The 22,563-nt window shown below is 41.7% G+C and overlaps 5 protein-coding genes and 1 non-coding gene across 7 annotated transcripts in view; 4 read left to right on the top strand and 2 right to left on the bottom strand.

Moving 5' to 3' along the window:
• The window catches only part of LOC107377633 (pleckstrin homology domain-containing family G member 1), a 48,908-nt gene extending 47,704 nt beyond the window's left edge, over positions 1 to 1,204 (top strand). For both annotated transcript variants that reach the window (XM_015947379.3, XM_015947378.3), the window contains exon 17: positions 16 to 1,204. In XM_015947379.3, coding sequence (XP_015802865.3) covers positions 16 to 992 — 977 coding nt within the window. In that variant the 3' untranslated portion in view covers positions 993 to 1,204. The remainder of the gene's footprint in view (positions 1 to 15) is intronic.
• Positions 1,205 to 5,005: 3,801 nt separating this feature from the next.
• tcp1 (t-complex 1) lies at positions 5,006 to 8,784 on the top strand. The gene is made up of 12 exons (XM_015947374.3): positions 5,006 to 5,162; positions 5,590 to 5,675; positions 5,779 to 5,907; positions 6,162 to 6,259; positions 6,357 to 6,467; positions 6,555 to 6,736; positions 7,029 to 7,155; positions 7,289 to 7,464; positions 7,563 to 7,686; positions 7,875 to 8,067; positions 8,161 to 8,324; positions 8,395 to 8,784. The coding sequence occupies exons 1-12, from the start codon at positions 5,090 to 5,092 to the stop codon at positions 8,606 to 8,608; spliced, it is 1,677 nt and encodes a 558-aa protein (XP_015802860.3). The 5' UTR covers positions 5,006 to 5,089; the 3' UTR covers positions 8,609 to 8,784.
• On the top strand, positions 5,383 to 5,518 carry LOC129165742 (small nucleolar RNA SNORA29). Its single transcript, XR_008565017.1, has one exon. It is a non-coding gene; the product is annotated as a small nucleolar RNA SNORA29 (small nucleolar RNA).
• acat2 (acetyl-CoA acetyltransferase 2) lies at positions 8,774 to 11,842 on the bottom strand. The gene is made up of 9 exons (XM_015947376.3): positions 11,687 to 11,842; positions 10,862 to 10,996; positions 10,605 to 10,786; positions 10,414 to 10,531; positions 10,204 to 10,347; positions 10,007 to 10,129; positions 9,763 to 9,917; positions 9,575 to 9,685; positions 8,774 to 9,471 (listed from the first exon to the last, which is right to left on the bottom strand). The coding sequence occupies exons 1-9, from the start codon at positions 11,733 to 11,735 to the stop codon at positions 9,301 to 9,303; spliced, it is 1,188 nt and encodes a 395-aa protein (XP_015802862.3). The 5' UTR covers positions 11,736 to 11,842; the 3' UTR covers positions 8,774 to 9,300.
• Positions 11,843 to 12,157: 315 nt separating this feature from the next.
• On the bottom strand, positions 12,158 to 19,550 carry wtap (WT1 associated protein). Its single transcript, XM_015947375.3, has 8 exons — positions 19,364 to 19,550; positions 18,789 to 18,826; positions 18,627 to 18,682; positions 18,493 to 18,551; positions 18,205 to 18,332; positions 15,517 to 15,695; positions 13,412 to 13,566; positions 12,158 to 13,313 (listed from the first exon to the last, which is right to left on the bottom strand). The coding sequence occupies exons 2-8, from the start codon at positions 18,816 to 18,818 to the stop codon at positions 12,658 to 12,660; spliced, it is 1,263 nt and encodes a 420-aa protein (XP_015802861.3). The 5' UTR covers positions 18,819 to 18,826; positions 19,364 to 19,550; the 3' UTR covers positions 12,158 to 12,657.
• Positions 19,551 to 20,287: 737 nt separating this feature from the next.
• Positions 20,288 to 22,166, top strand: sod2 (superoxide dismutase 2, mitochondrial). Its single transcript, XM_015947377.3, has 5 exons — positions 20,288 to 20,445; positions 20,881 to 21,086; positions 21,171 to 21,287; positions 21,417 to 21,596; positions 21,679 to 22,166. Exons 1-5 carry the CDS (start codon positions 20,315 to 20,317, stop codon positions 21,822 to 21,824), a joined length of 780 nt encoding a protein of 259 aa, XP_015802863.3. The 5' UTR covers positions 20,288 to 20,314; the 3' UTR covers positions 21,825 to 22,166.
• The last annotated feature ends 397 nt before the right edge of the window (positions 22,167 to 22,563 follow it).

Raw genomic sequence — 22,563 nt, 5'->3', positions numbered from 1 at the left:
CTTCTGTCTTTTCAGGTGCAAGGATAGCGGAATACTCCCACCTGTACGATCAGGTGGTGTTTAAGGATTCTCTCAGTTCCGCCAGTCAGACGTCTTCCACCCAGCACCACGCCCATCGAGGGCTGCCATCCTCCCAGTCGATGACAGAAACCTCCCTGGAGGAGGACTGGCTTCACTCCACCTACAGCAACGGAGAGCTGGCGAGCTTCATGTCCTCATCCGGTCAGGCTCAAACGTCTGCCGCCTCACAGCACAGACTTACACACACTTGCTCTATCCCTTCCCTCAAGTCCCCTCAGTCCCCCAGTGGTCCATCATCACTGAGGTGGAGCTCCTGCATCTCAGCTCCGAGTGAGGAGGAAGAGCATGTGTACAGCACCATAAAGAGACATCCTTCCTTTAACGATCCTTCCTCAAAGTCTTCCCCGTCCAGTCAGTGCCAGTCAGCCAGTTCTCTCGGCAGTCCCCAGCAGGAAAACCACCACCAGTCTGAGGTCAAGAGTCCAGGAACCTCTGACAGACTTTGCAGCTCCAGTTTGGGTCGCTCTGGTCGACAGAGCAGCCTCCCAGAACGATCCACGCTGGGAGAGTCCGACCTAACTTTACACGATGGCCAACAGATCGTGGTTCTGAACCGGGCTTCGGCTCTGAGCATCCTCAACGCCACCCAGAACTACCTGGCCAACTTCAAGGACAATGGGGAAGACGACGATGACTACGTAGAGATCCGCTCCGACGATGAGAACGAAGCGGTGCGGGACAGGTTGGAGCAGGGGAACGGCAACCCGGCGGTCCCTCCCGCTCAGAATCGGGCTCTTGTTCAGTCTCGGAGCCTGCCGTGCACCCCGGCCCACTCCTGCAACCCCATTAGGCCTCTGGACCACGAGCAACTAGAAAAGTACCTTTGGAGTGAGCAGCAGCAGAGCCAACCCACCATCGTTCAGTCTCTGAGAGAGAAGTTTCAGTGTCTGAGCTCCAGTAGCTTCGCATGAGAGCCAAGAGCCAAATACGAGTTGATAAACACCAAATAGCACCAACAGGGACCGAGCTGCTTCGCCTTCAACGCTCCACTTCCACACGGCTACAGCAGAATTAATAAAGATCAAATATAACACGTCTATTTTAAGTTTTTTACTGCAGCCATACCATTAGTGTCATAGAACTCGCGTGTGTCAAGAGCATCAAAGCCTGAATATGAGCACTTCCAGAGTTTTGGTGAGAGTTGCTTTTTAGTGTGACTGAAACTAGTTTAAACTTGAATGGATTTTTTAACTCGGAAATCGTCTGAGCCTTTTAAAAACTTTATTCATTTGAATTCATTCTATTGCACACATGCAGCTGTTCAGAACGCGTGTCATCGATTGATCTACAAGGATCCTTCTGCTTCAGGACCTCTACATAGTTCCTCTTCGGTCAAGCTCAGATTATTAAAGTTGGCTTCAGTAGACGGGTCGTGAACATCTAGCATCTCACCTGCTGTTTTTGTACCTCTTTGAATGAACTGTTCTTGAACATGTGACTTTATTTCTGATGGTCAAAGGGGTGGAACACTGAGAAAACATCTTTTAATGGTTATTTCCGATTATAATCGGTCACTCAGAGTTTTCATGCAGGCTGAACATGAAAATAGTCTCCTGCATTAGCTTCTGATAGAACATAGACAGTGAAACTTGATTAGAAAATCCTTACAGAGCTACGTCAACGTCACTAATAATTCATGGACTCACCCATCTTCACTCGTGACGGGAAAGAACAGTGGAAAATGTCTTCGCTAGCAGAAGCTAACCGTTAGCATTAGCAACTCAACCACATGGCAGAAGCTCCTCCAGGCTTGTGTTATTTGTGGAGGTAAAGTATCTATGTCGCAGAGCAAACAGGGACAGTGGTAGAGTCGCCTTGCTGTTATCCAATCCAAGCGAGATGTCCAAATATCAGGAAAGACTCCAGATCCTGCCGTGTTGAGCTCTACTCTAATACGACATTCTGCTAATTCCTGAAACAACCGCATCTGAGCTTTTATCCCCCCCACCCAAGTATGAATTGCAAGGCATTCAGTCCTTCCAGAGACCACTGCAAAACACGTTTGAAAGTTAGAGGCTAATCTGAGCTGGGCCAAGTTCAAACGAGGATTACTAACATCCTAAAACAACTTGAATCTCTGACAATTTTAGACATTTAGTTAAAATCAATTTGATTTAACTATGACATTGCATCATCATTTAGACAAATGTTGTATGGCAACCAAAAGAACCCTTCTACTGAGCAGCAGCTAGCGGTAGCGCAAGATGTGCTCTGCTAGCTGCAGCTGCATCTACAAATAACCGTGGATATGCATGCGTGTTTGAGGGTGCACTTAAGACAGTTAGTGACACTTCTAATGGACAAGTCTTTAAAGTGTGCAAACAATAACTGTAAAACTGTATTAAGCCTGGTTCATGCTTCTCCGTCAGCTCCGCAAGGGACAGACACGCACGGATTGACGGAAGCGTTTTGCTCTCATACGTCTCCGTCTCCTGGGGAGTGTTGCAAAACAATTCCCCGGCAGGACAACAGAGGGCGTAGCGCTGTTCTGTGGTATCCTGTCATGTATCCGGTCCAAGATAATGTGTTTATATTGTGTTTTTTGTGTATATAAGAGACTTTTTAACACGGACACATTTGTCTCTCATCCTCCTCCACCTCTTCATGCGCTCGCCACCTCTAAACCCACGTTTCCTGTCATTTCCGTCCACAAATAAAATGCTTGCTGCGCATCTTTTCACTCCTCCAGTCACGGGGAATTAAACGTTCGTGTTTTTAGAGTTTTTTCGCGAGGTGTTCTTCAAGCTGCTCCATGTCTGCCGCTAGTTATCCTCGGCTCTCTTTATGTTTTTGAGGGCGCAATGGCGGAGGTGTAGATGACAGCGGTGCCCTGACCAATCACAAGCTTGCATTCTCCGTCTCGACGGGTGGATGTTTAGAAAAGAGAGCTCGACTCCGTGCGTCCCTGCGGAGCTCTCCAGCAGGCCCGCAAGGACGGATAATGGCGTTGCGTGTCTCCACACTGACGCAGACGGAGAAGCATGAATCAGGCTTTAGTCAGAGTTGTTTTAGGATTGCAGATGATGTTAGCATGTTAATCTGGTTAAAATCAAACGCCATTTCTCCAAACTGAGGTTGTTTAAATAGCTATTTATCCACGACAGGTGATTGTTTAATTCTTTCCCACAAAAATCTTCTTTTAAAAGGTCTGACCATAGTCATGGCTTGTGTTTTTAATTACTCTAACATGTTCAAGCAATTGTAAACAAACAGCTTTACAGATTCACACCTGAAAATCTCTGCTGCCCGGGCTTGTACGTCTCTTTTAGGAGCTTTTAATGAAAAAGATGCAGGTATAAAGGAACTATTTTGGCTGTAATAATCATTAGGTTACGTGTTTAAATAAACATTGACTTTTATGTCTATTCTAAGATTTTAAATTATCACTTTCTCCTGTCTTATTTTTCGCCGTCAGCGGGGTGTACTGCTTTAGAAAAATTAAGAGAAAATTCAGATTTTTTAGATTCTGTATAAGAAATAATGAGAAATCTTATTTATTTCCACCCTGCGACCATCTGTAAGATTGGCTGCAATAGTTTGTGGGCAAAATATGCATCTCAACATGAAAATTATTTGTTCTTAGTGTTGCTAGCTTTGACTTTTATTTTGAAGGGGGACCACAAAAAGGAGTCAGTTTATAGAACAGTACTGTATTTTCCATAATAGGACACTGTTACACTACTGATATTACATCCTCACTCACAGAGCATGCCCAGTCTTTATCACACACACGCCTGATCCTTAAACACGTTTTTGGGTCTTAATAATACCTTTCCATAATTACTATGAGCCGCAAATTGGTTGGAAAAGTAGACGTATTTATGAAAATTTTAATGTTTAAATTTTAAGCACTCACACAAAATCTGAATCAAATACTGTGAATAATATTTAGGAAAACTGTAGCTTTTCTGTCACACAATACTTAATTCTTAAACAATGACTCACAGAAATACAAGAAAAACTTTGCAACATTATTTCAGGAAATTTGCATCAAACAAAACAAAAATATGAAGTATGTATTTTTTTGTACTTTTTTGATTTTGGTGGGGATTTGTTATTTTTTTGCACTTTTTTGTTTTACATTTTATTTGTAAACATTTTGTAAAGATGTACATTTTAGAAGAGTTATTCTTGTATGCCATAGATATGCTTTATAATGCTTTGACGTTTAAGTTAAGTGTTCAGTATTTTTGTAATTGGCTAGTTGTCAATGCTCTACAAAATGTTGTATTGGAGGTAATAAAACTGAACAAATCTCCTCTTGTTCTTGTGGTTTTGTGTTAATAAAAAACATTCTCATCCTCCTTTCAGTCTTATGCTGTAAATTAGATAAAAACAAGTAGCAGCAAAAAGCTGATTTAAATAAACGATAACTAGATAGACAATGGATTTGACAAGAATAAAAATCATCCAAGACATTAGAATCTGTAATAGACTGAAACAAATTTAAAAGTATGTGGACTAGTTTGTTTGCAGGATAAAAATAGTTTAAAATCAAGTTTGTTAAATAGGCAGAATACTGTTGTTCCAAACTGACAGTCTATAGTGGCATATTTTATTATTTTCATCAAAATTATGCTGTATCAGTTTTTACATGATTGACGAATGATTTTGATATGACAATACATCTGAAAAATATAAAATCTCTTAAAATGCGTTTTCAAAAGCAGGAACTGCGCAATCGACGCGGTCACTAGAGGACGCAAAAGAGACGCCATTCATTTCAGAAACAACAAGCGTAAAAGAAAGTGGTGACGTAATTTGAAGTATGCTGGGAAATGTAGTTTGTAATAATAAAAGTCAGAAATCTTCTCGTTATATAATGACGTCCTTTTAGTGTAAAAATTTGCTGAATAATAATTATTATGTTCAACTATTTGAAGAAATGTGGTATGAATACACAAATGAGGATTTATAATACATTTTCTTCTCGAACCTTCCCCTTAGTTTTCTTTACCCATAGTGCACCGCGGAGCTTCCTTTCTTCTTGGTTGTGTGGTGGTCCAATATGTCGCTTTTAGACGGTCCGTTAAACGTGCTCGGGCAGAGAACGACTGGCGAATCTGTCCGCACTCAAAATGGTTAGCGGTGTTGTCAAACTTAATGAGTTAGTTTTATTATTTGTGGATTTAACAACAAGCGGCTAAGTTATTAGCTAAGTAAGCTTTAACACGTGTGGCTCGTGCTAACGCTAGCTACATTTCTCGTTAACGTTAGGACTTTGCAGAGACTTTTTTCTCTCTTTGCAGTTTTGTGTAACGTATGATATTGTACACAATGGCTATGTGATGCGAAATGTGTAATCCCATATTAGTACCTTCCGTTCAAACACAATGAATGGAGGGCTATGCTAATGGGACAGAGCAACACTGTCATGGTCTGAAGGTGTGGCTAGCTGATGTGCGCCCCACTAAATAAAATGACAGAATATTCCAAAATCTTATGACGCTCAGCAAATTAAGTAAACCTTTGAGCTACCGTAAAGTGTACATAATTTTGCTTTTACAGTTATGGCCGCAGCAGCCATCGCTAACATCGTCAAAAGCTCCCTCGGACCAGTTGGTCTCGACAAGATGCTGGTGGACGACATTGGGGTCTGTGTCACTTTAAGGACATTTTGACAAGCAATAGATTTAAAATGAGCTGTAAATGTTTTGGTTTGGTTATTAACACGCCTTTTAATTGTGGTTTTAATAGGATGTGACCATCACCAACGATGGAGCAACCATTCTGAAGCTGCTGGAGGTGGAGCACCCAGCTGCTAAGGTCCTCTGTGAACTGGCCGACCTGCAGGACAAGGAGGTTGGAGATGGCACCACGTCTGTGGTGAGTAGCAGCTGCTAGAAGCTTGTTCATCAGCTCAGAGACTGAAATAGAAAAAAAAGTGATAGTTTTAAGTCAGCCATATGTGAAGCTTAGCTCTCTTCCTTTTTACTCTTTTAACATCCTCAAAATCAAGTTAAAGCAGAACAAAAAGGCTTTATCTCAGGATGACCCGTTTCTAATTTTGTCACTCAAAACATCTTTAGAACTGGGGTTTATAAAATAATCTTTATTACTGTTATGTTTTCGTGTCAAAGGTCATTCTTGCTGCAGAGTTGCTCAAGAGTGCAGATGAGCTGGTGAAGCAGAGGATTCATCCCACGTCTGTTATCAGTGGATACCGTCTGGCTTGCAAGTAAGACAAAACAATCAAATGTAATGCTCTTTTTTTCATATAATGGTTAAATATTCATACAATCCAATGAGCAAACTTCCTTTTTGTGTACTTGCAGAGAAGCTGTGCGCTACATTAACGAGAATCTGACTATTGGGACCGATGACTTGGGCAGGGAGTGTTTAATCAACGCCGCAAAGACCTCCATGTCTTCCAAAATCATCGGAGTGTATCTTGAATAAATGTCTGCAGTATTTGTTTTCCAGTTGAGAAAGTAGTTTTATTACATTTATCTGCCTTAACTTTGAGACATCAGTGATGCGGACTTCTTTGCTAATATGGTGGTAGATGCTGCCGTGGCGGTCAAGTTTACTGACAGTAAAGGGGTGGCCAGATATCCCATTAACTCAGTGAATGTGTTGAAAGCCCACGGCCGAAGCCAGAAAGAAAGTTTCTTGGTCAACGGTTACGCACTGAACTGCACGGTTGGCTCACAAGGTAAAGTTGTCTTGATTTAGCAGATCTAAAATGTTTTTAATTAAGATGCAATATCACTTGGTGCTGAGTAAATTCCCATTTATTTGCTGCTATGTCTTGGTTGATGATGTATGCAGTGATACGCGTGGGATAAAGTAAACTGGCCCTAAAAGGAACATGGTCACAGTAGTTGTTAACTGTGGCGCTTCTTTTGTCCAGACAGTGATATGAGTGAGAGAGAGAGAAAAAAATGAAGTTATTTATTTGGTTTTTGGGGTTTTTTCACATAATGTGATGTAAATGATATTTGCAGAAATGGTGAAGCGGGTTGTAAACGCTAAGATCGCTTGCCTGGACTTTAGCCTGCAGAAAACCAAAATGAAGATGGGCGTCCAAGTAGTTATTAACGACCCGGACAAGCTGGACCAGATCAGACAGAGGTAGGCGTTCTTTATTACACGTCCTAGTGGATTTGTCTCATTAAAATGAGCTGCGCTGCTGGATCAATAGGTTGTTCAGCGATATGTGTGGGAGAAATGATGTTTATTGATATAATTTCTTTGTTTGGTTTAGGGAATCTGACATCACCAAGGAGAGGATCCAGAAAATTTTAGCAGCAGGAGCAAATGTTATCTTGACCACTGGTGGCATCGACGACATGTGTCTGAAGTACTTTGTGGAAACTGGCGCTATGGCAGTTAGACGGGTTCTCAAAAAGGACCTGAAACGGGTCGCCAAGGCAACAGGAGGTGAGTAAGAAACATGCTGTTGAAGTTTTAAATGTTTGTTCAATGTTATCAGTTGTCAGTAGTCTTGTTCTTCAAAGTTTTAATTTTTATTTTTTTAGCCACCTTTTGCTCCTCGCTGTCCAATCTGGAAGGAGAGGAGACGTTTGATGCCACCATGCTCGGCCAGGCCGAGGAGGTTGCGCAGGAGCGCATCTGTGATGATGAGCTCATCATTATAAAGAAGTAAGAGCTACTACAGAGCAACTGCTTGATTTGATTCCAAACATCACAACTAGATAAGTGCTAGAAAGTGCAAGTACTCTGTGGAGCTCTTGTCTTTTTATATACATTTTTAGAAGTGGAGAAAGTCAGTATTTTTTAATTATTTACCCCCCCCCCCCCTCATTTTCTCAAACTTTTCCTCCCACCAGTACAAAAGCACGTACATCAGCCTCCATCATTCTGCGTGGAGCTAATGACTTCATGTGCGATGAGATGGAGCGTTCGCTACATGATGCTCTGTGTGTGGTCAAGAGGGTGCTGGAGTCTAAATCGGTGGTACCTGGAGGAGGTGCTGTGGAGGCAGCGTTGTCCATTTACCTGGAGAACTATGCTACCAGCATGGTGAGTTCATGCTTAGCCAAGTCCGGCTTACACCTGTAAAACTTTTATTCTGAAAGTTGAGGCTAAAGTTGTTGTTTTAATGCTTTTTTTCAGGGCTCCAGAGAGCAGCTGGCCATTGCAGAGTTTGCACGGTCTCTTCTCATCATCCCCAAAACTCTGGCTGTGAACGCTGCGCAGGACGCCACAGACTTGGTGGCCAAACTTCGAGCCTTCCACAACGAGGCTCAGGTCAACCCTGAACGCAAGAATCTCAAATGGTGAGTTAAAAATGACTTGTTTTTGTCACATGCCAAGTGTTATTTATCCAATTACCTTTTTGTCTCGTAGGATTGGTTTGGACTTGGTGAACGGCAAACCCAGGGACAATCGTCAGGCTGGTGTCTACGAACCCACCATGGTTAAAACAAAAAGCCTCAAGTTTGCCACCGAGGCGGCGATCACCATCCTCCGTATCGATGACCTCATCAAACTGTTCCCAGAGCCCAAGGAGGGCGGGAACTCGTATAGAGATGCTGTTGAATCTGGCGCTCTAGAGGGTTGAAAAGCTGGTCTCATTATGTTCACTAATGTGTATTTATGCATTTACAGGCTCGTTATGGCTGTTGCGCTAGTGTAGGCTTCTCACTGATCCCACTCCCATCCTGTTGAGGTTCACGCTTCAAAACTGTTAATGATTTTGTTTTTGGACACAATAAAGCTTCAGTGGTTGTAAACGAATGTTTATTTGGTGAATTATTTTGATTATGTCTTAACAGAATGTTGATTACAGATGTTAGTTTACAGGAAGGTCAGAAAGCAGAATTGTTAAAGCACATATTTGTACAACTCCTGGGAGAGAAGATGGAACGTTGAAATGTTTTGAAAGCATGAAGCAAATCCCTTACAGACCTGTCTCATCCAGCTGTAGTGCTTTATCATTGCACTTCTATTCTTAACTAGAAACAAATAGAACATGAACAGTCTGTAGCCAGTAAAGCACGTTTACATCTTGAATTTTTAGCAATTGCTTGTATAAAAGCTGCAAGCACACAACATTAAGACCAGTATTTGAGTTTGATCTTGCATCTAAAGCCTGAGGAAATTAAAATCACAGTGAGAATGGCAGGTTGTTGCAGAGTAACATCACAACACCCACTAGAAGAAGCTAGGTGAACCCCATCTTTGACACTTCTGTTCAGTGTAAACTATTATTATCCCTTTAAAAGACAAAGTGCAACATGTGAGGTGTTGATCTCAAACCCTCTCTACACACATAGCGACACCCATCCCTCCTCCAACGCAGAGGGATGCTACGCCTTTCCTTCCTCCAGTCCTCTGAAGTGCATGCAGCAGCGTCACCAGCACTCTGCAGCCAGACATGCCGATGGGATGACCCAGAGAAATGGCTCCGCCATTTACGTTTACCTAGAAACAGAAATAATTATTTACAGAGACTTAAAGGTAACAAATGTTCTACTTTTGTTTGGAGTCTTGATAGTTTCAGTGTAAAAAAAAATAAAAAAAAGACCTTGTCTTCATTCAAGCCCAGATCTTTGATCACAGCGATGGACTGCGCTGCAAACGCCTCGTTGATCTCAAATAGATCCACCTGATCCAGCTTCCAGCCTGCTTTCTCAACCTGGAAAAGCACAAAATTAGTAAAGCAAAAATACTCATTTTTGCACCTGCTATGATTAATTACTGCTGACTTCTCACCGCTTTTCTGATGGCAGGTATCGGCCCAGTTCCCATGATGGAAGGGTCAAGACCTGCTTGAGCCCACGATACAATTTTAGCCATGGGTTCCACGCCCCGCCTCTCAGCCTCTGATTGGCTCATTAGGACAGTGGCTGCTGCTCCATCATTTACACCTGCAAGTAAAATAGTGAAACTGCTTCACGTGTCCTTTCCTAACAATCAAAACGATGCACTCTACAGCTCACAAAAGCCCATTTGGAACCTGAAGCGTTGCCAGCGGTGATGGTGCCACTGCCATCTTTGATGAAACATGGTTTGAGTTTGGACATGCTGTCGATGTTGCTTCCATGTCGGGGAAACTCATCTAACTTTACTTCGACCGGACCTGAAGGAGAGAGCATTTCACACGTTTAGCATAAGTGCAGAGAAATGTGGAGGTCATCACTAACAGGTTTTCACCTTTTCTGGATTGCACAACGATTGGGACAATCTCCGGATCAAAGTGCCCTGCTTTCTGCGCCGACTCGGCTTTGTTCTGAGATTTGACAGCGAACAGGTCCTGCTCCTCTCGAGTGATCCCCCACTGCTTGGCCACATTCTCCGCTGACAGATTCATAATCACATTAAATATTGATATAACATGACACAGAATTACTTGAGTTTACATACCTGTGATTCCCATGTGGTAGTTATGGAAGGCGTCAATCAGGCCATCAGCGACCATGGAGTCCTGCAGTGAGACGTCACCCATCTTCACCCCCACTCTCATGTGCATAGTGTGAGGAGCCTGAGTAGACAGACAACCCCAGTGAGACTTTTATCCTACCCAGTTACCATCCTTAAATGATCTTATTACTAACCCTGCTCATGCTCTCCATGCCCCCAGCCACCACCACAGAAGCCTCTCCAGCCTGGATAGACTGAGCTGCTAAACTAACAGCTTTCAGACCAGAACCACAAACCATCTGGCAACTCCAAGCCGGGACAGGATACGGAATACCAGCCTCAACGCTGGCCTGTCGTGCAGGATTCTGCCCTTGACCTAAGAGATAAAAAAATCATGATAGAATGCTAGCAGATGTTTGTTTTTCAGACAATTTCAGTTTTGTTTTTTTACCTGCTGTTAGGACATTTCCAATGATGACCTCTGAGACCTCTTCCGGTTTCACCCCTGCCCGCTTCAGAACATCCTTGATCACTACTGAACAAAGGTCACGTAGAGGCACTGTGGACAGAGCGCCATTCAAGCACCCTGTACAAAAATTGGAGTTTATATACTGGTGGCAGGTCTACAAAGATTAGATACAAACCGCTTCTGACACTGCAGCATGACTCAAATGTAGCCTCAAATCATCACAATTTACTGGAAATTTAACTAAAACGATGTATGAAAATGTTAAAGATGATTTTTTCATTACACCAAAGTAGCAATAACCTTTTGTTTAGGGGTTGAAAATCTATTAAAACAAAAAACACTGATTCGTTTAGTGTTTTTGAAAAACTGAAAAGGATAACACTGTTAATCTTCAACTTTAATTACAAACGGATGATAAATCTGTGCAAAATTAAGTTAAACTGCATATCGACAGAAAACAAGTAACACGCGTCATAATTTAAGTACCCAATAGCAGGAAGCTCCTGCTCCGTGGCACTATCACTGCCAGCCAATCAAAAGCAAGGAAATACGTCACACATTTCAGCCAACCAATCACGGCTCCTCTAGAGTCCTGCGTGCTAAACTGAAAGAGATAACCAATTTGACTAATTAAAAGACAAAAAACGATTAGCTAGGTGACTATGAACGTGTCTAACGAAATAATAAACGTAAGAGGTGAATTATTTCCAGTTGTAATTATTTAATAACGGCTTTAAAGCATTAAAAGAAAAGAAAAAGAAAATCGCAGTGTGTAGGTGAGAACCTGTGAAAGGTATTTGGCTTTACCAATCGGGGTTCTTGCGGCAGAAACGATGACGACAGGTTCGATGTTCATCTTCAAAGCTGGTGAGGCTTCACTGTGCAGCTCTTTCTGTTTTCTGACACACTTGTTATCCTTTACCAATGAGTGCAAAAAAAAAAGCCATGAGAATAAATGTACGTGGCGGGAACAGCGCCACCATCCGTTTGGGAGGATAACTGCAGGCAAAGCTGACTAAATGCTTTTACACATACTGTTTCGTAAAGCAATCCCGATTACAATATAGTATTCTAACACCTTTTTGTATAGATTGAAAATTGCACCTTGTTAATGCGATTACTAAGACTTTTATACAACTAAACAGGCCTTCACACTCATGCTTATTTGCAGAAGACATCCAGTCATAGCCTGGAATTTAAAATTGCGTGTTACTTCTTTGGGAGGCTTGTACAGTTTTGAAATTAAAGCATTGATGGTGAATAATAATGGGTTTCATATTAGTATTAAAACTTTTTATTGGTATTTGGTCAGTACACGAAAAGGGCTGAAGTCAGAATATTACGAACATTGTATGTGAACTACTCACACTTGAACATATTCAGTTTTTTTTGCCAATGAAAAATAAAAACTGTACTAAAAAAAGAGCACAGGTCAACATCTAAATATGACCTCTTTGAACATGTGAACTATTGTAATTTAATGATTTTACCGACATGACTTGGGTTACAACACCAGACGCCTGAATCCATGTCAAAGCTCAAAGTATAGATGTGCTCAAATAAACAGAGTGAAACATACTAGTTTTAAATCCACAAAATCCAAATCTAACATTAACCTTTACTGTTTATATCCCCATTAAGCAACACAAATGTGACTAAGGCATCACAATAGGCAAAGGGACAAGGGTGCTGTGTTACAGATGCATTTTGCTGCCTTGTTTACTTTATATATATAAAAAACAAAAAACAAAAAAAAAAACAGAACATAGTGAAGTACATTACAAAGCTGCACTGTTGCTTGTGTTGGAGTCCAGGCCATTCTGAGCATGACGTGACCCTGCAGTCCTCGTGCCCTTGGTAACCAGGGCAGCCTTGTCCTCGTGGGGATCTGTGGAGTCTGTGTCATTCGAGTGCTGAGTCAATGATGTCTCGCTGCCTGTGGGAGAGTCCACGCTCTCATACCCTACACTCAGCTGGCTCCCAAAACCCCGAGGCCCTCCAGCTCGTCGCAAAGCAGTCTGACTGACCGGTGCCTCCTCTGAATGGTTGGAAAGTTTGGTCTCAGCTTCACTCGGGCTGGAGACGACGGGGGACATTGGAAAGTCTTCCTCAGCGCTGCTGACCTCGCGGTACAAGGTGGGCGTGATTGTCTCGCTCCTCTGGGATGAGCTGCCGTTGCTTGGACCATTGGAGACCCTTCCGTAGTCTTTGCCCATTGGCTCGGCGGGAACGCTGGTCTGCTCTGGCTGAGTCGAGGGTTCAACAGAGGAGCTGGAGGCGGTGGGTGAAGTCCTACTGGGTCCTGCTCCAGCCAAAGCAACCTGAGACTGAGAGAGAAGCTGACGGGACTCCTTCAACTGCTGCTGCAGGACAAGAATGGTGCTCTGCATCCCCTCTACCTCTTCGTCTAACTGGATAATAAAGTCATTTAGCTCTGGGTGAAGAAACCACGAATAAAACAAGGTTAAAATCCATTTGAAATGCAACAAACTAAAACAGAACAAATGTAGAAGCAAATCTTGTAAAACTTACCATCTTGACTGCTCTTGAGCTCCTCGCTGTACTTCTTCTGCAGGGCCAGCTCAGCCTCCAGCTGAGCGATGCGTCCCTGAGAAAGCTGCCGCCCCAGTTCCTGGTTTTCCTGAATCAGCATTCGACATTTGGCCATCAGCTTCTTCCCCGTTTGGCTGTAAGGGAAACAAGTCTCACATCACACAGTGAACCAGCAGGCAAACGAAACTAGCACATGGATGAGAATGACCCAGTTATAAACCCTTCAACCTGGCGCTAACAAAAAGCATCGGCAGTGCTGAAAAAGTTAACAGATACAAACACAAGAAAAGAGTTTAGTCTAAATGACCTGAAGAACTTAAATAAATCTGAAATTACCAACTAAAACAAGGTGGTCCTTTTGGTATAAAGTAAATCATGGCTGACAGACATTTGTATAAAACTAAAACCTGCACCGTTTCACTCCAACTTACCATAAAACACATGGAAGTACAATGAACATAATAAAAATACAAGAAAGATTAGCACCCTTTTAAATTCCTCCTCGAAACACAGCTAGCTGTAAATAATAGAAAAGCATCACAGAGCTCGATCTTTTCCCAGTGAAACACTAAAAGTCAAACTTTCAGAGCAGCAAACAGAAAAAGGTGTCCTCATATTAAACACAAATGTTTCAACAGCACAATCACACAGCTCCAGATGCGGTTTGTTCCATTTACAACAGGTAAAGAAGCTGGGAAGCACTTTGCTACACCTGCGATTTGACATCAGTTAGGACTGCAGCTATGCTTTTGGAATCAGTCATAAAGAAGCCAAAAAGGCAAAGAAATTACATAAATGACTTCAAAACAATTCCTGATGGCCACATCTGAAGAATAAATGTATATATACTCATTTAAGTATCATCGGCCCCGAGGGAACTAAAGACATTAAACCCAGCAGTAACTGCATCCTGTACAAGGCATGGTGAGGCATGTTTAAAAAGGCTAAAACTAGAAATGTTTATGATTTAAGAGCATTTGCTGCATTCTCCTGCTATTAAATATGCTGGGAGTTATTTTAAAGCCAACGTAAAATAAAAAAATAAAAACGTGAGCCCCAAACTGTTAAAATAATTAACTAGTGGGTATAGCAGAGAAGTCGCTTTCTGTGGGAGAAATGATTTGGTCAATCACAAAAATACACAAATACAAAAAAATACACCCTCGTCGTCTCAAACACAGCTTCTTCAGGACATTTTCACTCAGTTTGATAACAGGACTCGACACACGTACGGCAGTGTGTTTGAGGGGGTTTAGCAAAGCCCAATCCAAACCGTGTACACAGAACATGCGGGTAAATAATACAAGTCAATCAGGCTCCACACACTGCAGTAAGTGTTTCTATCAAATGAAATGAAACAGTTCACAAAACAAAACACGTAGATGGACTCTACCGTGAGTCGGTCCGACTGGACCCCATGCCTCAACCACCTTTGTGATCCGAAGATCTGGCTCCGCTCAGTCTTAAATGTTTAGTGTCTCCTTCCCCACAAGTTAGCTTTAGTCTTAATTTTCCTCATGTGAATGAAATGTAGCCAAAGGGTCTTTACACTTCTCAGGGAGACTAGCAGGTGTTTGTGTGAAATGATCCACTGTTACATGTCTTTGAAATGTTCAATTGTTGTTTTAGGCTAGGGATGCCCCCTGCCTGACACATCCTCCCCCATAATCCCCTTATTTTATAAATGAACTGTCTGCTTTGAGCTGAGCGGGGGGGCAGAGAGGGCATATCCGTGGCAGGAAGTGAGAGACCACCTCTTCAGAACAGTCCGGACTCCTTCAGGCCCTTGGACGGTGAGGATATGAGGCTGAAACACACGAGTGTCACCTGACCATACGGTCTTTTTTATTGTGTTTTTTAGGTTAAGTGGTGTGCAGCTGGCTCGGTAACAAAAGAACAAAAGCTGTTTTGTTTTTGCAGTGACCGGCTGTCTGTAAAGTCTGAGTCTCGTGACGAGAACAGCGTTTTGTCAGCCTCCCCCCCCCACCATTGTTCCTGCATGCCTGCAGTGAGAGTGAGGATGGGGGAGGCGTGAGGAAGTCTTGACTTTTTCTGAGGGGGGAGTTATTTTTGATTGTCTTTACCTATCAGGTGTAAATTTCCAGGCACTCAGTTCATTTTGGGCCTGCTCCAGTTTGTCTTTAGTCTGTTCCAGTTCAGCCTTCATTTTGAGGAAAAACAAGTTGATGGCTGGATCCACCATGGACGACCGCAGTTGGGCCACGCTCGGCTGCTGGACTTGCTTCAGGTACTGGATCTGGGTCTGCAGGATGGAACGGAATACACATTAGACATCTGTTTAAATCTTTAAAACGATGCTTCAACAATAAACTGCTTTATTCTGAGGTTATGGGTTTATTATAGAAGAGCCTTGATAATATTTAATCAGCCTTTAAAATGATACAAAACAAACTGTTATCCGCTGATCTATAAATAAATAAACGAAAAAATAATTGTGGGTGTTTAAAGTACTCTAAAACAAAACTTACCTGCTAATGCTTAAAGCTTTTACCCCAAAGCAACCATAGCACATTTACATGACATTAGGGCTGGGCGATACGGCCTAAAATCAATATCACGATGTATTGAAGATTTCACCTCGATAACGATAGGTAACAAAAGTTATCCACTAGATGGGGCTGCCACGTGTATAACCTTGACTCAAGGTGGTACGCAGGGTTTTTCCTGACTCAAATTGAGGCAGAGGTGGTACCATCCTGACCATGCGCCAGCACACACTGCCTCACTTTTTTCAAGGTAAAATATTATAAAAGGCTCAATAAAATATATCAGATTGGTGTTTAGTTCCCTTTTTCCCAGCTGATATTTATAGTTAAAATATTTGTAAATGCTTGACCTACATTTCAGGTTTGTATTAATAACACTGATCTTAGTCTAAATGACACATAAACATATCCAGTAACATATAATGCATTTCACTAACATGCATTTGTATTGGAAATGGTAATTACATTTAATTTCTGCTGCTAACAATGTAATGGTGGCATGTCTATTATGTACGGGTTGGAAATAATCCAGTTTATGTTATGTTCAAAGATAGATGCATTTGTGAATTATATACTACAACGGCTTGCCGTAATTCCAGCGACAGCAGTAATGTGACTCGTATCTGCAGCGGTTTCGATCCGTAGCGCTGCAGGATGCAGACTAAACGGGATGGTGGGGGCTTTTCATCCGCTTGCAGAGTTTAGTCTTTCTTAGTTATACCATCATCATATATTTTTCTGTGTTTGATCGTGAGACTGCTACCCATTAGCTTTAGGCAATCTGCGTGTAGCTGCACTTTTGATCCCAAACTTTGCACCGGTTCTGCCTTTGCGTCTTTGCCGGTTCCTTTCCTCCACTGCATCCAGATGACCACGTCGTGCGCCAGTAAAAAGCATTTTTCTTACAAGTAACTTACTTTTGTTCAATAAAGTTCAGGGGAAAATGGTAATTCAAAGATGTTGCACCCGTGTTACATTTACAAATAGACAGACACGCAGACAGTGTTTTTCATCGCACTGTACAGCCCTGCTCTGATATGGAAGAGCCTGGGGGAAAATCAGGACGTCAATAGCACCGACCACAGATATGTAACTAGAGAGAAAAGCAATTTTTGATCTTTGTCTGCTGCGGTTTTAGTGCTTTTTTGTGCACCGCTGCTGATACAGCGCCCCGTAGTGGTGCAATGCTGCAACTGCAGTTAAAATAACATCCATATAGCTGGGGGCAGAGTGAAATCAGGCTGGGGCGGCACAAATTAGCTGGAGGAGGCCACCAGGCAAATTTGAATGCAGGAAAAACCCTGGTACAGCTAGGGACATGAACGTTGCCAACCCACACACATCTTTTCAATTTTGTATTATCAAATGTATTGATATGGGAACATTTATCACGATAAGTCAGAAATTTCGATAACGATACATTTTCGGTTTATTGCCCAGCCCTACACGATATGCCAAAAGGCACAACTAATATGGCTTAAGCAACAAAAGTAGCAGCATCTGACTGAACCTAATCCTTATTTTTGGCTTTTAAATGAAAGAAAAGGTGTGCTGAGGTGAGCTCTGCTGCTCTTTAAGGCAGATGAGCCCCCATAAAGCCACTGAACACTCTGTACCATCAGTCTAAAGCCAACGGCTGACCTTAACTACTTGTTGGCCCAGTGTGAATGAATGTGAATGGCCATAACAGTATCCCTGTTTACGACCGGTTCTGTTGACAGAAAACAGCACGTTTGTTTATAACAGCTGCTGCTCTGCAAATGCTGCTGCTTGTTTTAAGATCCTTTTACGTCACAAACTTAGAAAAATATCATGTATGTGTAAATGACACCATGCAACATTTACTTCTATTAGTATTTTAATCTCAATCAAAGATCATATTGCACTTATAAGCAGTGTTTTATGGCTAAGAAGCTCTGATCTTGTGTAAATACATAAAACATCGACTACAGCTGCCACACTGACAGATGTTAGCACTCATTTTGATGTTTGCCATTTTAAATAAGGCATCTGTTCAAAACATCACTATAAAACATTACATTTGGTATTAATCTATTGTCATTAGTGAACGTTTGACTTCTGTGACCTAACCTAATGATAAGTAAAATTCAACATCGCCTTTTTATACAGTATTACAAAAAGGAGAGTCGACATCCATCAGAGAGAAAATAAATCAATCACCCAACAAGGAGCTTCCTACAGATCAACGGGGAGCAACATTCGACCAAAGCAAAACAGTGAATTCAGTGGCAAACAGATACGTACTGTACACTCTTGCATTTCCTGCTCCTTTGTGGCAAGTCGCATGACCAGGATGTTCTCCCTGCGAGCAGACTCTTGCTGCTGCTGCTTGAGCTTTTCCTCCGACTCCTTCAGTCCTGGAACATCGTTCGCTGAAGGGATGAGATGAAAAAACATCACAGATTAGTCCTCTTCACAGACAGCCAAAGGTTAGGCAATGCACTCATTGTAGCATTTATAGCTGACTGTTGAAACGGCTAAATAAACTAAACTCAACATGATGCTGGATTGCATTTACGAAACTGCACTTACAACACAGCTCTGCATATTTGGCCTCGAGGACCTGCACGTACGTTTCATGCTGTTTCCACCTGAAACGAGAAAAGAAGGTTTAACATTTTTAGATGAACACGTGATTTTACAGCAATCGCAGCGTGAACACCCACCTGGTACACAGCTCTTCTCTAGTCAGGGTCTTCATGTCCGACTCACTCAGGCGAACCTGTGAAAACAGAAAAACTGGTCAATGAGGCCGGCTGCTATTTGGAGACAACCAAAGGCTAAATGAACATAGTTCAAATAGGAGATGAACAGGATCAGACGCTAACCTTCTTGGGTAGAGGTTCCTCGTTGGTCATTTTGAACTCTAGAAGAAAATATGACAAGAAATCATCAGTTACTGCTGCTTAAATTGCAGGTTGAATTAACTGCATCATCTTTTCAGCTAAAGCGTTAGTTCTCCGCACGCAGTCTAGTCACGACTAGCACACAAGCTAAATTACGTGCGTTTTGGTTTCTGAAGAAAGAACACCGCATATTTTATGGCAAAGAGTTGACTCATTGGTCGATAACATAAGATTTAACATAACCAGTTGATAAGCGCTGTACAGCTAAATGTCGGGACATTGTGGCAGCTAGCAGAGCGAAGAAGCTAACCAAGGTGAACTACTGACCACTAATATTTAGCACTCCTTTGCAATGGTAAATTGAACTCATAGTTACAAAGTAACGTTTAAATATAATTTAAATTCAAATGGGTGGCACTTAATTATTTGCTCTGTTTCGGCTCCTTGTTATAACAAAATGGCGGTGAAGGAAACGACTCCCTCCCTTGCGCTCCTTTTCCTGAAACTAGCGGGCTCTTGGCTGCAGTTACCAGGCCTGACGCCACAAAAACACTCACCTGGCCCTGAATCTTCGATGTTTCTCAGAACTGTCGGCTTCAGAAATTCCTTGTGAGGATAACAATCACATAAACGGTCAAATATTCAGAGAAATGACAAGTAACGGTATCGTTTGGGCTTAGTCGCAATCATCTTTCTTTAGCTGACGGCAGTGTGGAATAGCTACGGACGAAAATGCTGCGGAGTAATACCAGAGAGCTAAAAACAGAGAGAAGACGCCTCACTCGTAAAATAATTTCTGAAACTCGAGCAGGGCCACGACACAAGGGATATTTTCAACGTTTTATTTATATAATTTACTATAGTTAATGTTTGATTATGCGTGGTACAACTTTTTAGAGTCAATCGACCAAAATAATTGATAACATCTGTCTAAATAGAATAAATAAATAAACAAAAAATGTTATTTGTTAATTAAGTTAAAATTATTCAAATATAGGTGACCTAGCAGAAACGCATATTTCTAAAATAACTGGTTCAGGCAAAACATGTTTGCTTTGAGTCATTGATTAAATTGGATGAAGACTTTTTTTTAAAAAAAAAAGAACATTTCTAAAGAGTGGGACATCTTAACAAAGTAGACAATCTTCACGTCACGATTAAAAAAGAGGGTCACGTGCCTCGTGGTCTTCTAAACATTTCTTTATTTTGATTACTCTCGTGTTTCAAAATTTCGTTAAACATTTTGACGACACAAATCCAAGTCTTACACTTGTTTACTAATTTATAATAAAAAGAAAAATAACGAGCTAAGGCCCTGAAGACCATGTGCAGCGTAATAGGGAAACGCATTTCAAAAACAAAATGACATGGTTACTCATAAAAAATGCCACAAGTTAAAGGTTTATTGACAAACACGGCAAACCAATGTTTCGACGAAGTCCAACTTTCAGCGTCCGCAACATTACAGAAATCATGCAAACGCTTCCAAACACCCCCATCGTATAATAATGATGGTGCAGTCTGTCAACTTGAAATGGCTCAGTTTCAAGGGCAGTTATTTACTAGCGCGTGCACACGGTTCTGGTTACCTGCTGAGGTCCATTCGAAACATGCTGAGCAGACTTGGGCAAATACGCAGGTAAAACGGATGTTCGCGTAACATTAGGGCATATATAAAGTTGTTGAAAACAGGCAGAGTGAGCTGTTGCGTGCTGTAATCGAGTATGATCTTCAAACATCAGGAGCTAACAGTTTGCTAGCCAGGATGCTAACTTAGTTTAGCAAGCTGTTTACATTAGTTTATGGCGCACCAAATAGTTTAGATTACTTCCGTCATTATTTTATGCCTAGGGTTGAATGCAGTTGCAAACTTAAAGTGTCAAAACGAATGCACAAAATTACACACGAGCCTATGTTAAAAGTACATTTAGTTAATGGTTTCGGCTGTGTAAATCCTGAATAAACACTAAAGTCAGTCGCTTGCAGCCATCTTGAATTGCTGTTTAGTTGTATCCGGTGATTGATGCACAATTGGATCGTGATTTATTACAATTCTCCTCTTTGTTAATTTCAGGTGCGCAGCCAGCCTCAGCCAAAGCATTAACCAGATAGCTGCATCAAGGCAGAAGCACACCCTTCCTGACCTGACCTATGATTATGGAGCCCTGGAGCCTCACATCTGTGCAGAGATAATGCAGCTGCACCACAGCAAACATCATGCTACCTATGTCAATAACCTCAATGTTACAGAGGAGAAGTATCAAGAGGCTCTTGCAAAGGGTACATACAAAAGTTGACCCATTTCCTGTTTTGTTTTTATTCAGTATTTGTCAAAAAGCGTGATTTTTATTTTTCCTATTTTAGGAGATGTCACTGCACAGGTAGCCCTCCAGCCTGCTTTGAAGTTTAACGGGGGAGGCCACATTAACCACACCATCTTCTGGACAAATCTTTCTCCTAATGGTGGAGGCGAGCCACAAGGTTAGACTGATAAAACACTACGCATTCGATATACCAAACTTTAAAAAAATAAAATAGGAAGAAAATGTCAGTCAAAAAAGTTTAGCTGATTTTGTATGAAGCCACACTTGTCTTTTTGATGTTTTGTAGGAGAGCTTATGGAGGCCATCAAACGGGACTTTGGCTCTTTCCAGAAGATGAAGGAAAAGATGTCTGCTGCTACGGTGGCAGTGCAGGGCTCGGGCTGGGGATGGCTGAGTTACGACAAGGAGAGTGGAAGACTTCACATTGCTGCTTGTGCAAATCAAGATCCCCTGCAGGGGACAACAGGTCGGTTTGAAAAAGTATTGATTGCAAATCTGGGACAGTATTTTTGCACACATTTATTTATTTATGTGTATTTATTTATTAGGTCTCATCCCCCTCCTCGGCATTGACGTATGGGAGCACGCCTATTATCTTCAGTACAAAAATGTGCGCCCTGACTACGTCAAAGCTATCTGGAATGTAATCAACTGGGAGAATGTGAGCGATCGTCTCCAGATTGCCAAAAAGTAGAAACCCCCCTAACACCTTTCACAATGACTTGAATCAAGGAGTAGTTGTGAATATCATTTTGTTTTAAACACATTTGAAGCCTAAACCTTCAAATTTGATCAAAGCAGATCAAAATTCTCTTTAAAACACGTGTATTTTCTTTGAGTGGCATAAATGTACAGGTCGAAGTTATGTACAAATACTTCTTGGTTCAGGATGGCTCAAAACGCACAAAAATGCCACTTTATCAAAGCTGGCTTTTGCTCATGTCCAAATAAAGGCATGTATGGAAGAACTGCATCGCTGTCATCGCAGTCCCATGTTTTTGATGTAATCTAATAAAGATTTCTCTTTTTCCACCTAGTAACGTGTCGATTTGCTTGTAAAGCTCTCAAGACCAGACAAAAGACCATTGCAGTAGTCCAGTCTGCTAGAGATGAACGCATGAATGAGTTTCTCTAGGTCTTGTCTGGACATGAGACCCTGAGTCGTGCTATTTGGTGCAGGTGATAAAACGCTGATCTAGTTATAAACAACGTAAACGGTGAAGCTCAGGTCTGAATCAATTATGACACCAAGATTTCTAACCTGGGTCTTTGTCTTTTCATTTCAAAATAAAACCTACTACACTCCTTACACACTACAGAGTGTGTATCACCTACCCAGGAAGAGCACGGCAATGCTCATGGGAAAAAAAGGAAGAAAAAATGTACATAAGCACGTTTGAATAAAATAAAAACAAATTGAAATCAATTCATCT

This window comes from Nothobranchius furzeri, chromosome 2 (genome assembly GCF_043380555.1).
Source record: "Nothobranchius furzeri strain GRZ-AD chromosome 2, NfurGRZ-RIMD1, whole genome shotgun sequence".
NCBI classification, from domain to species: Eukaryota; Metazoa; Chordata; class Actinopteri; order Cyprinodontiformes; family Nothobranchiidae; genus Nothobranchius; species Nothobranchius furzeri.
The sequence above is the reverse complement of the archived record's forward strand: the minus strand, read 5'-3'. Positions and strand labels throughout refer to the sequence as shown.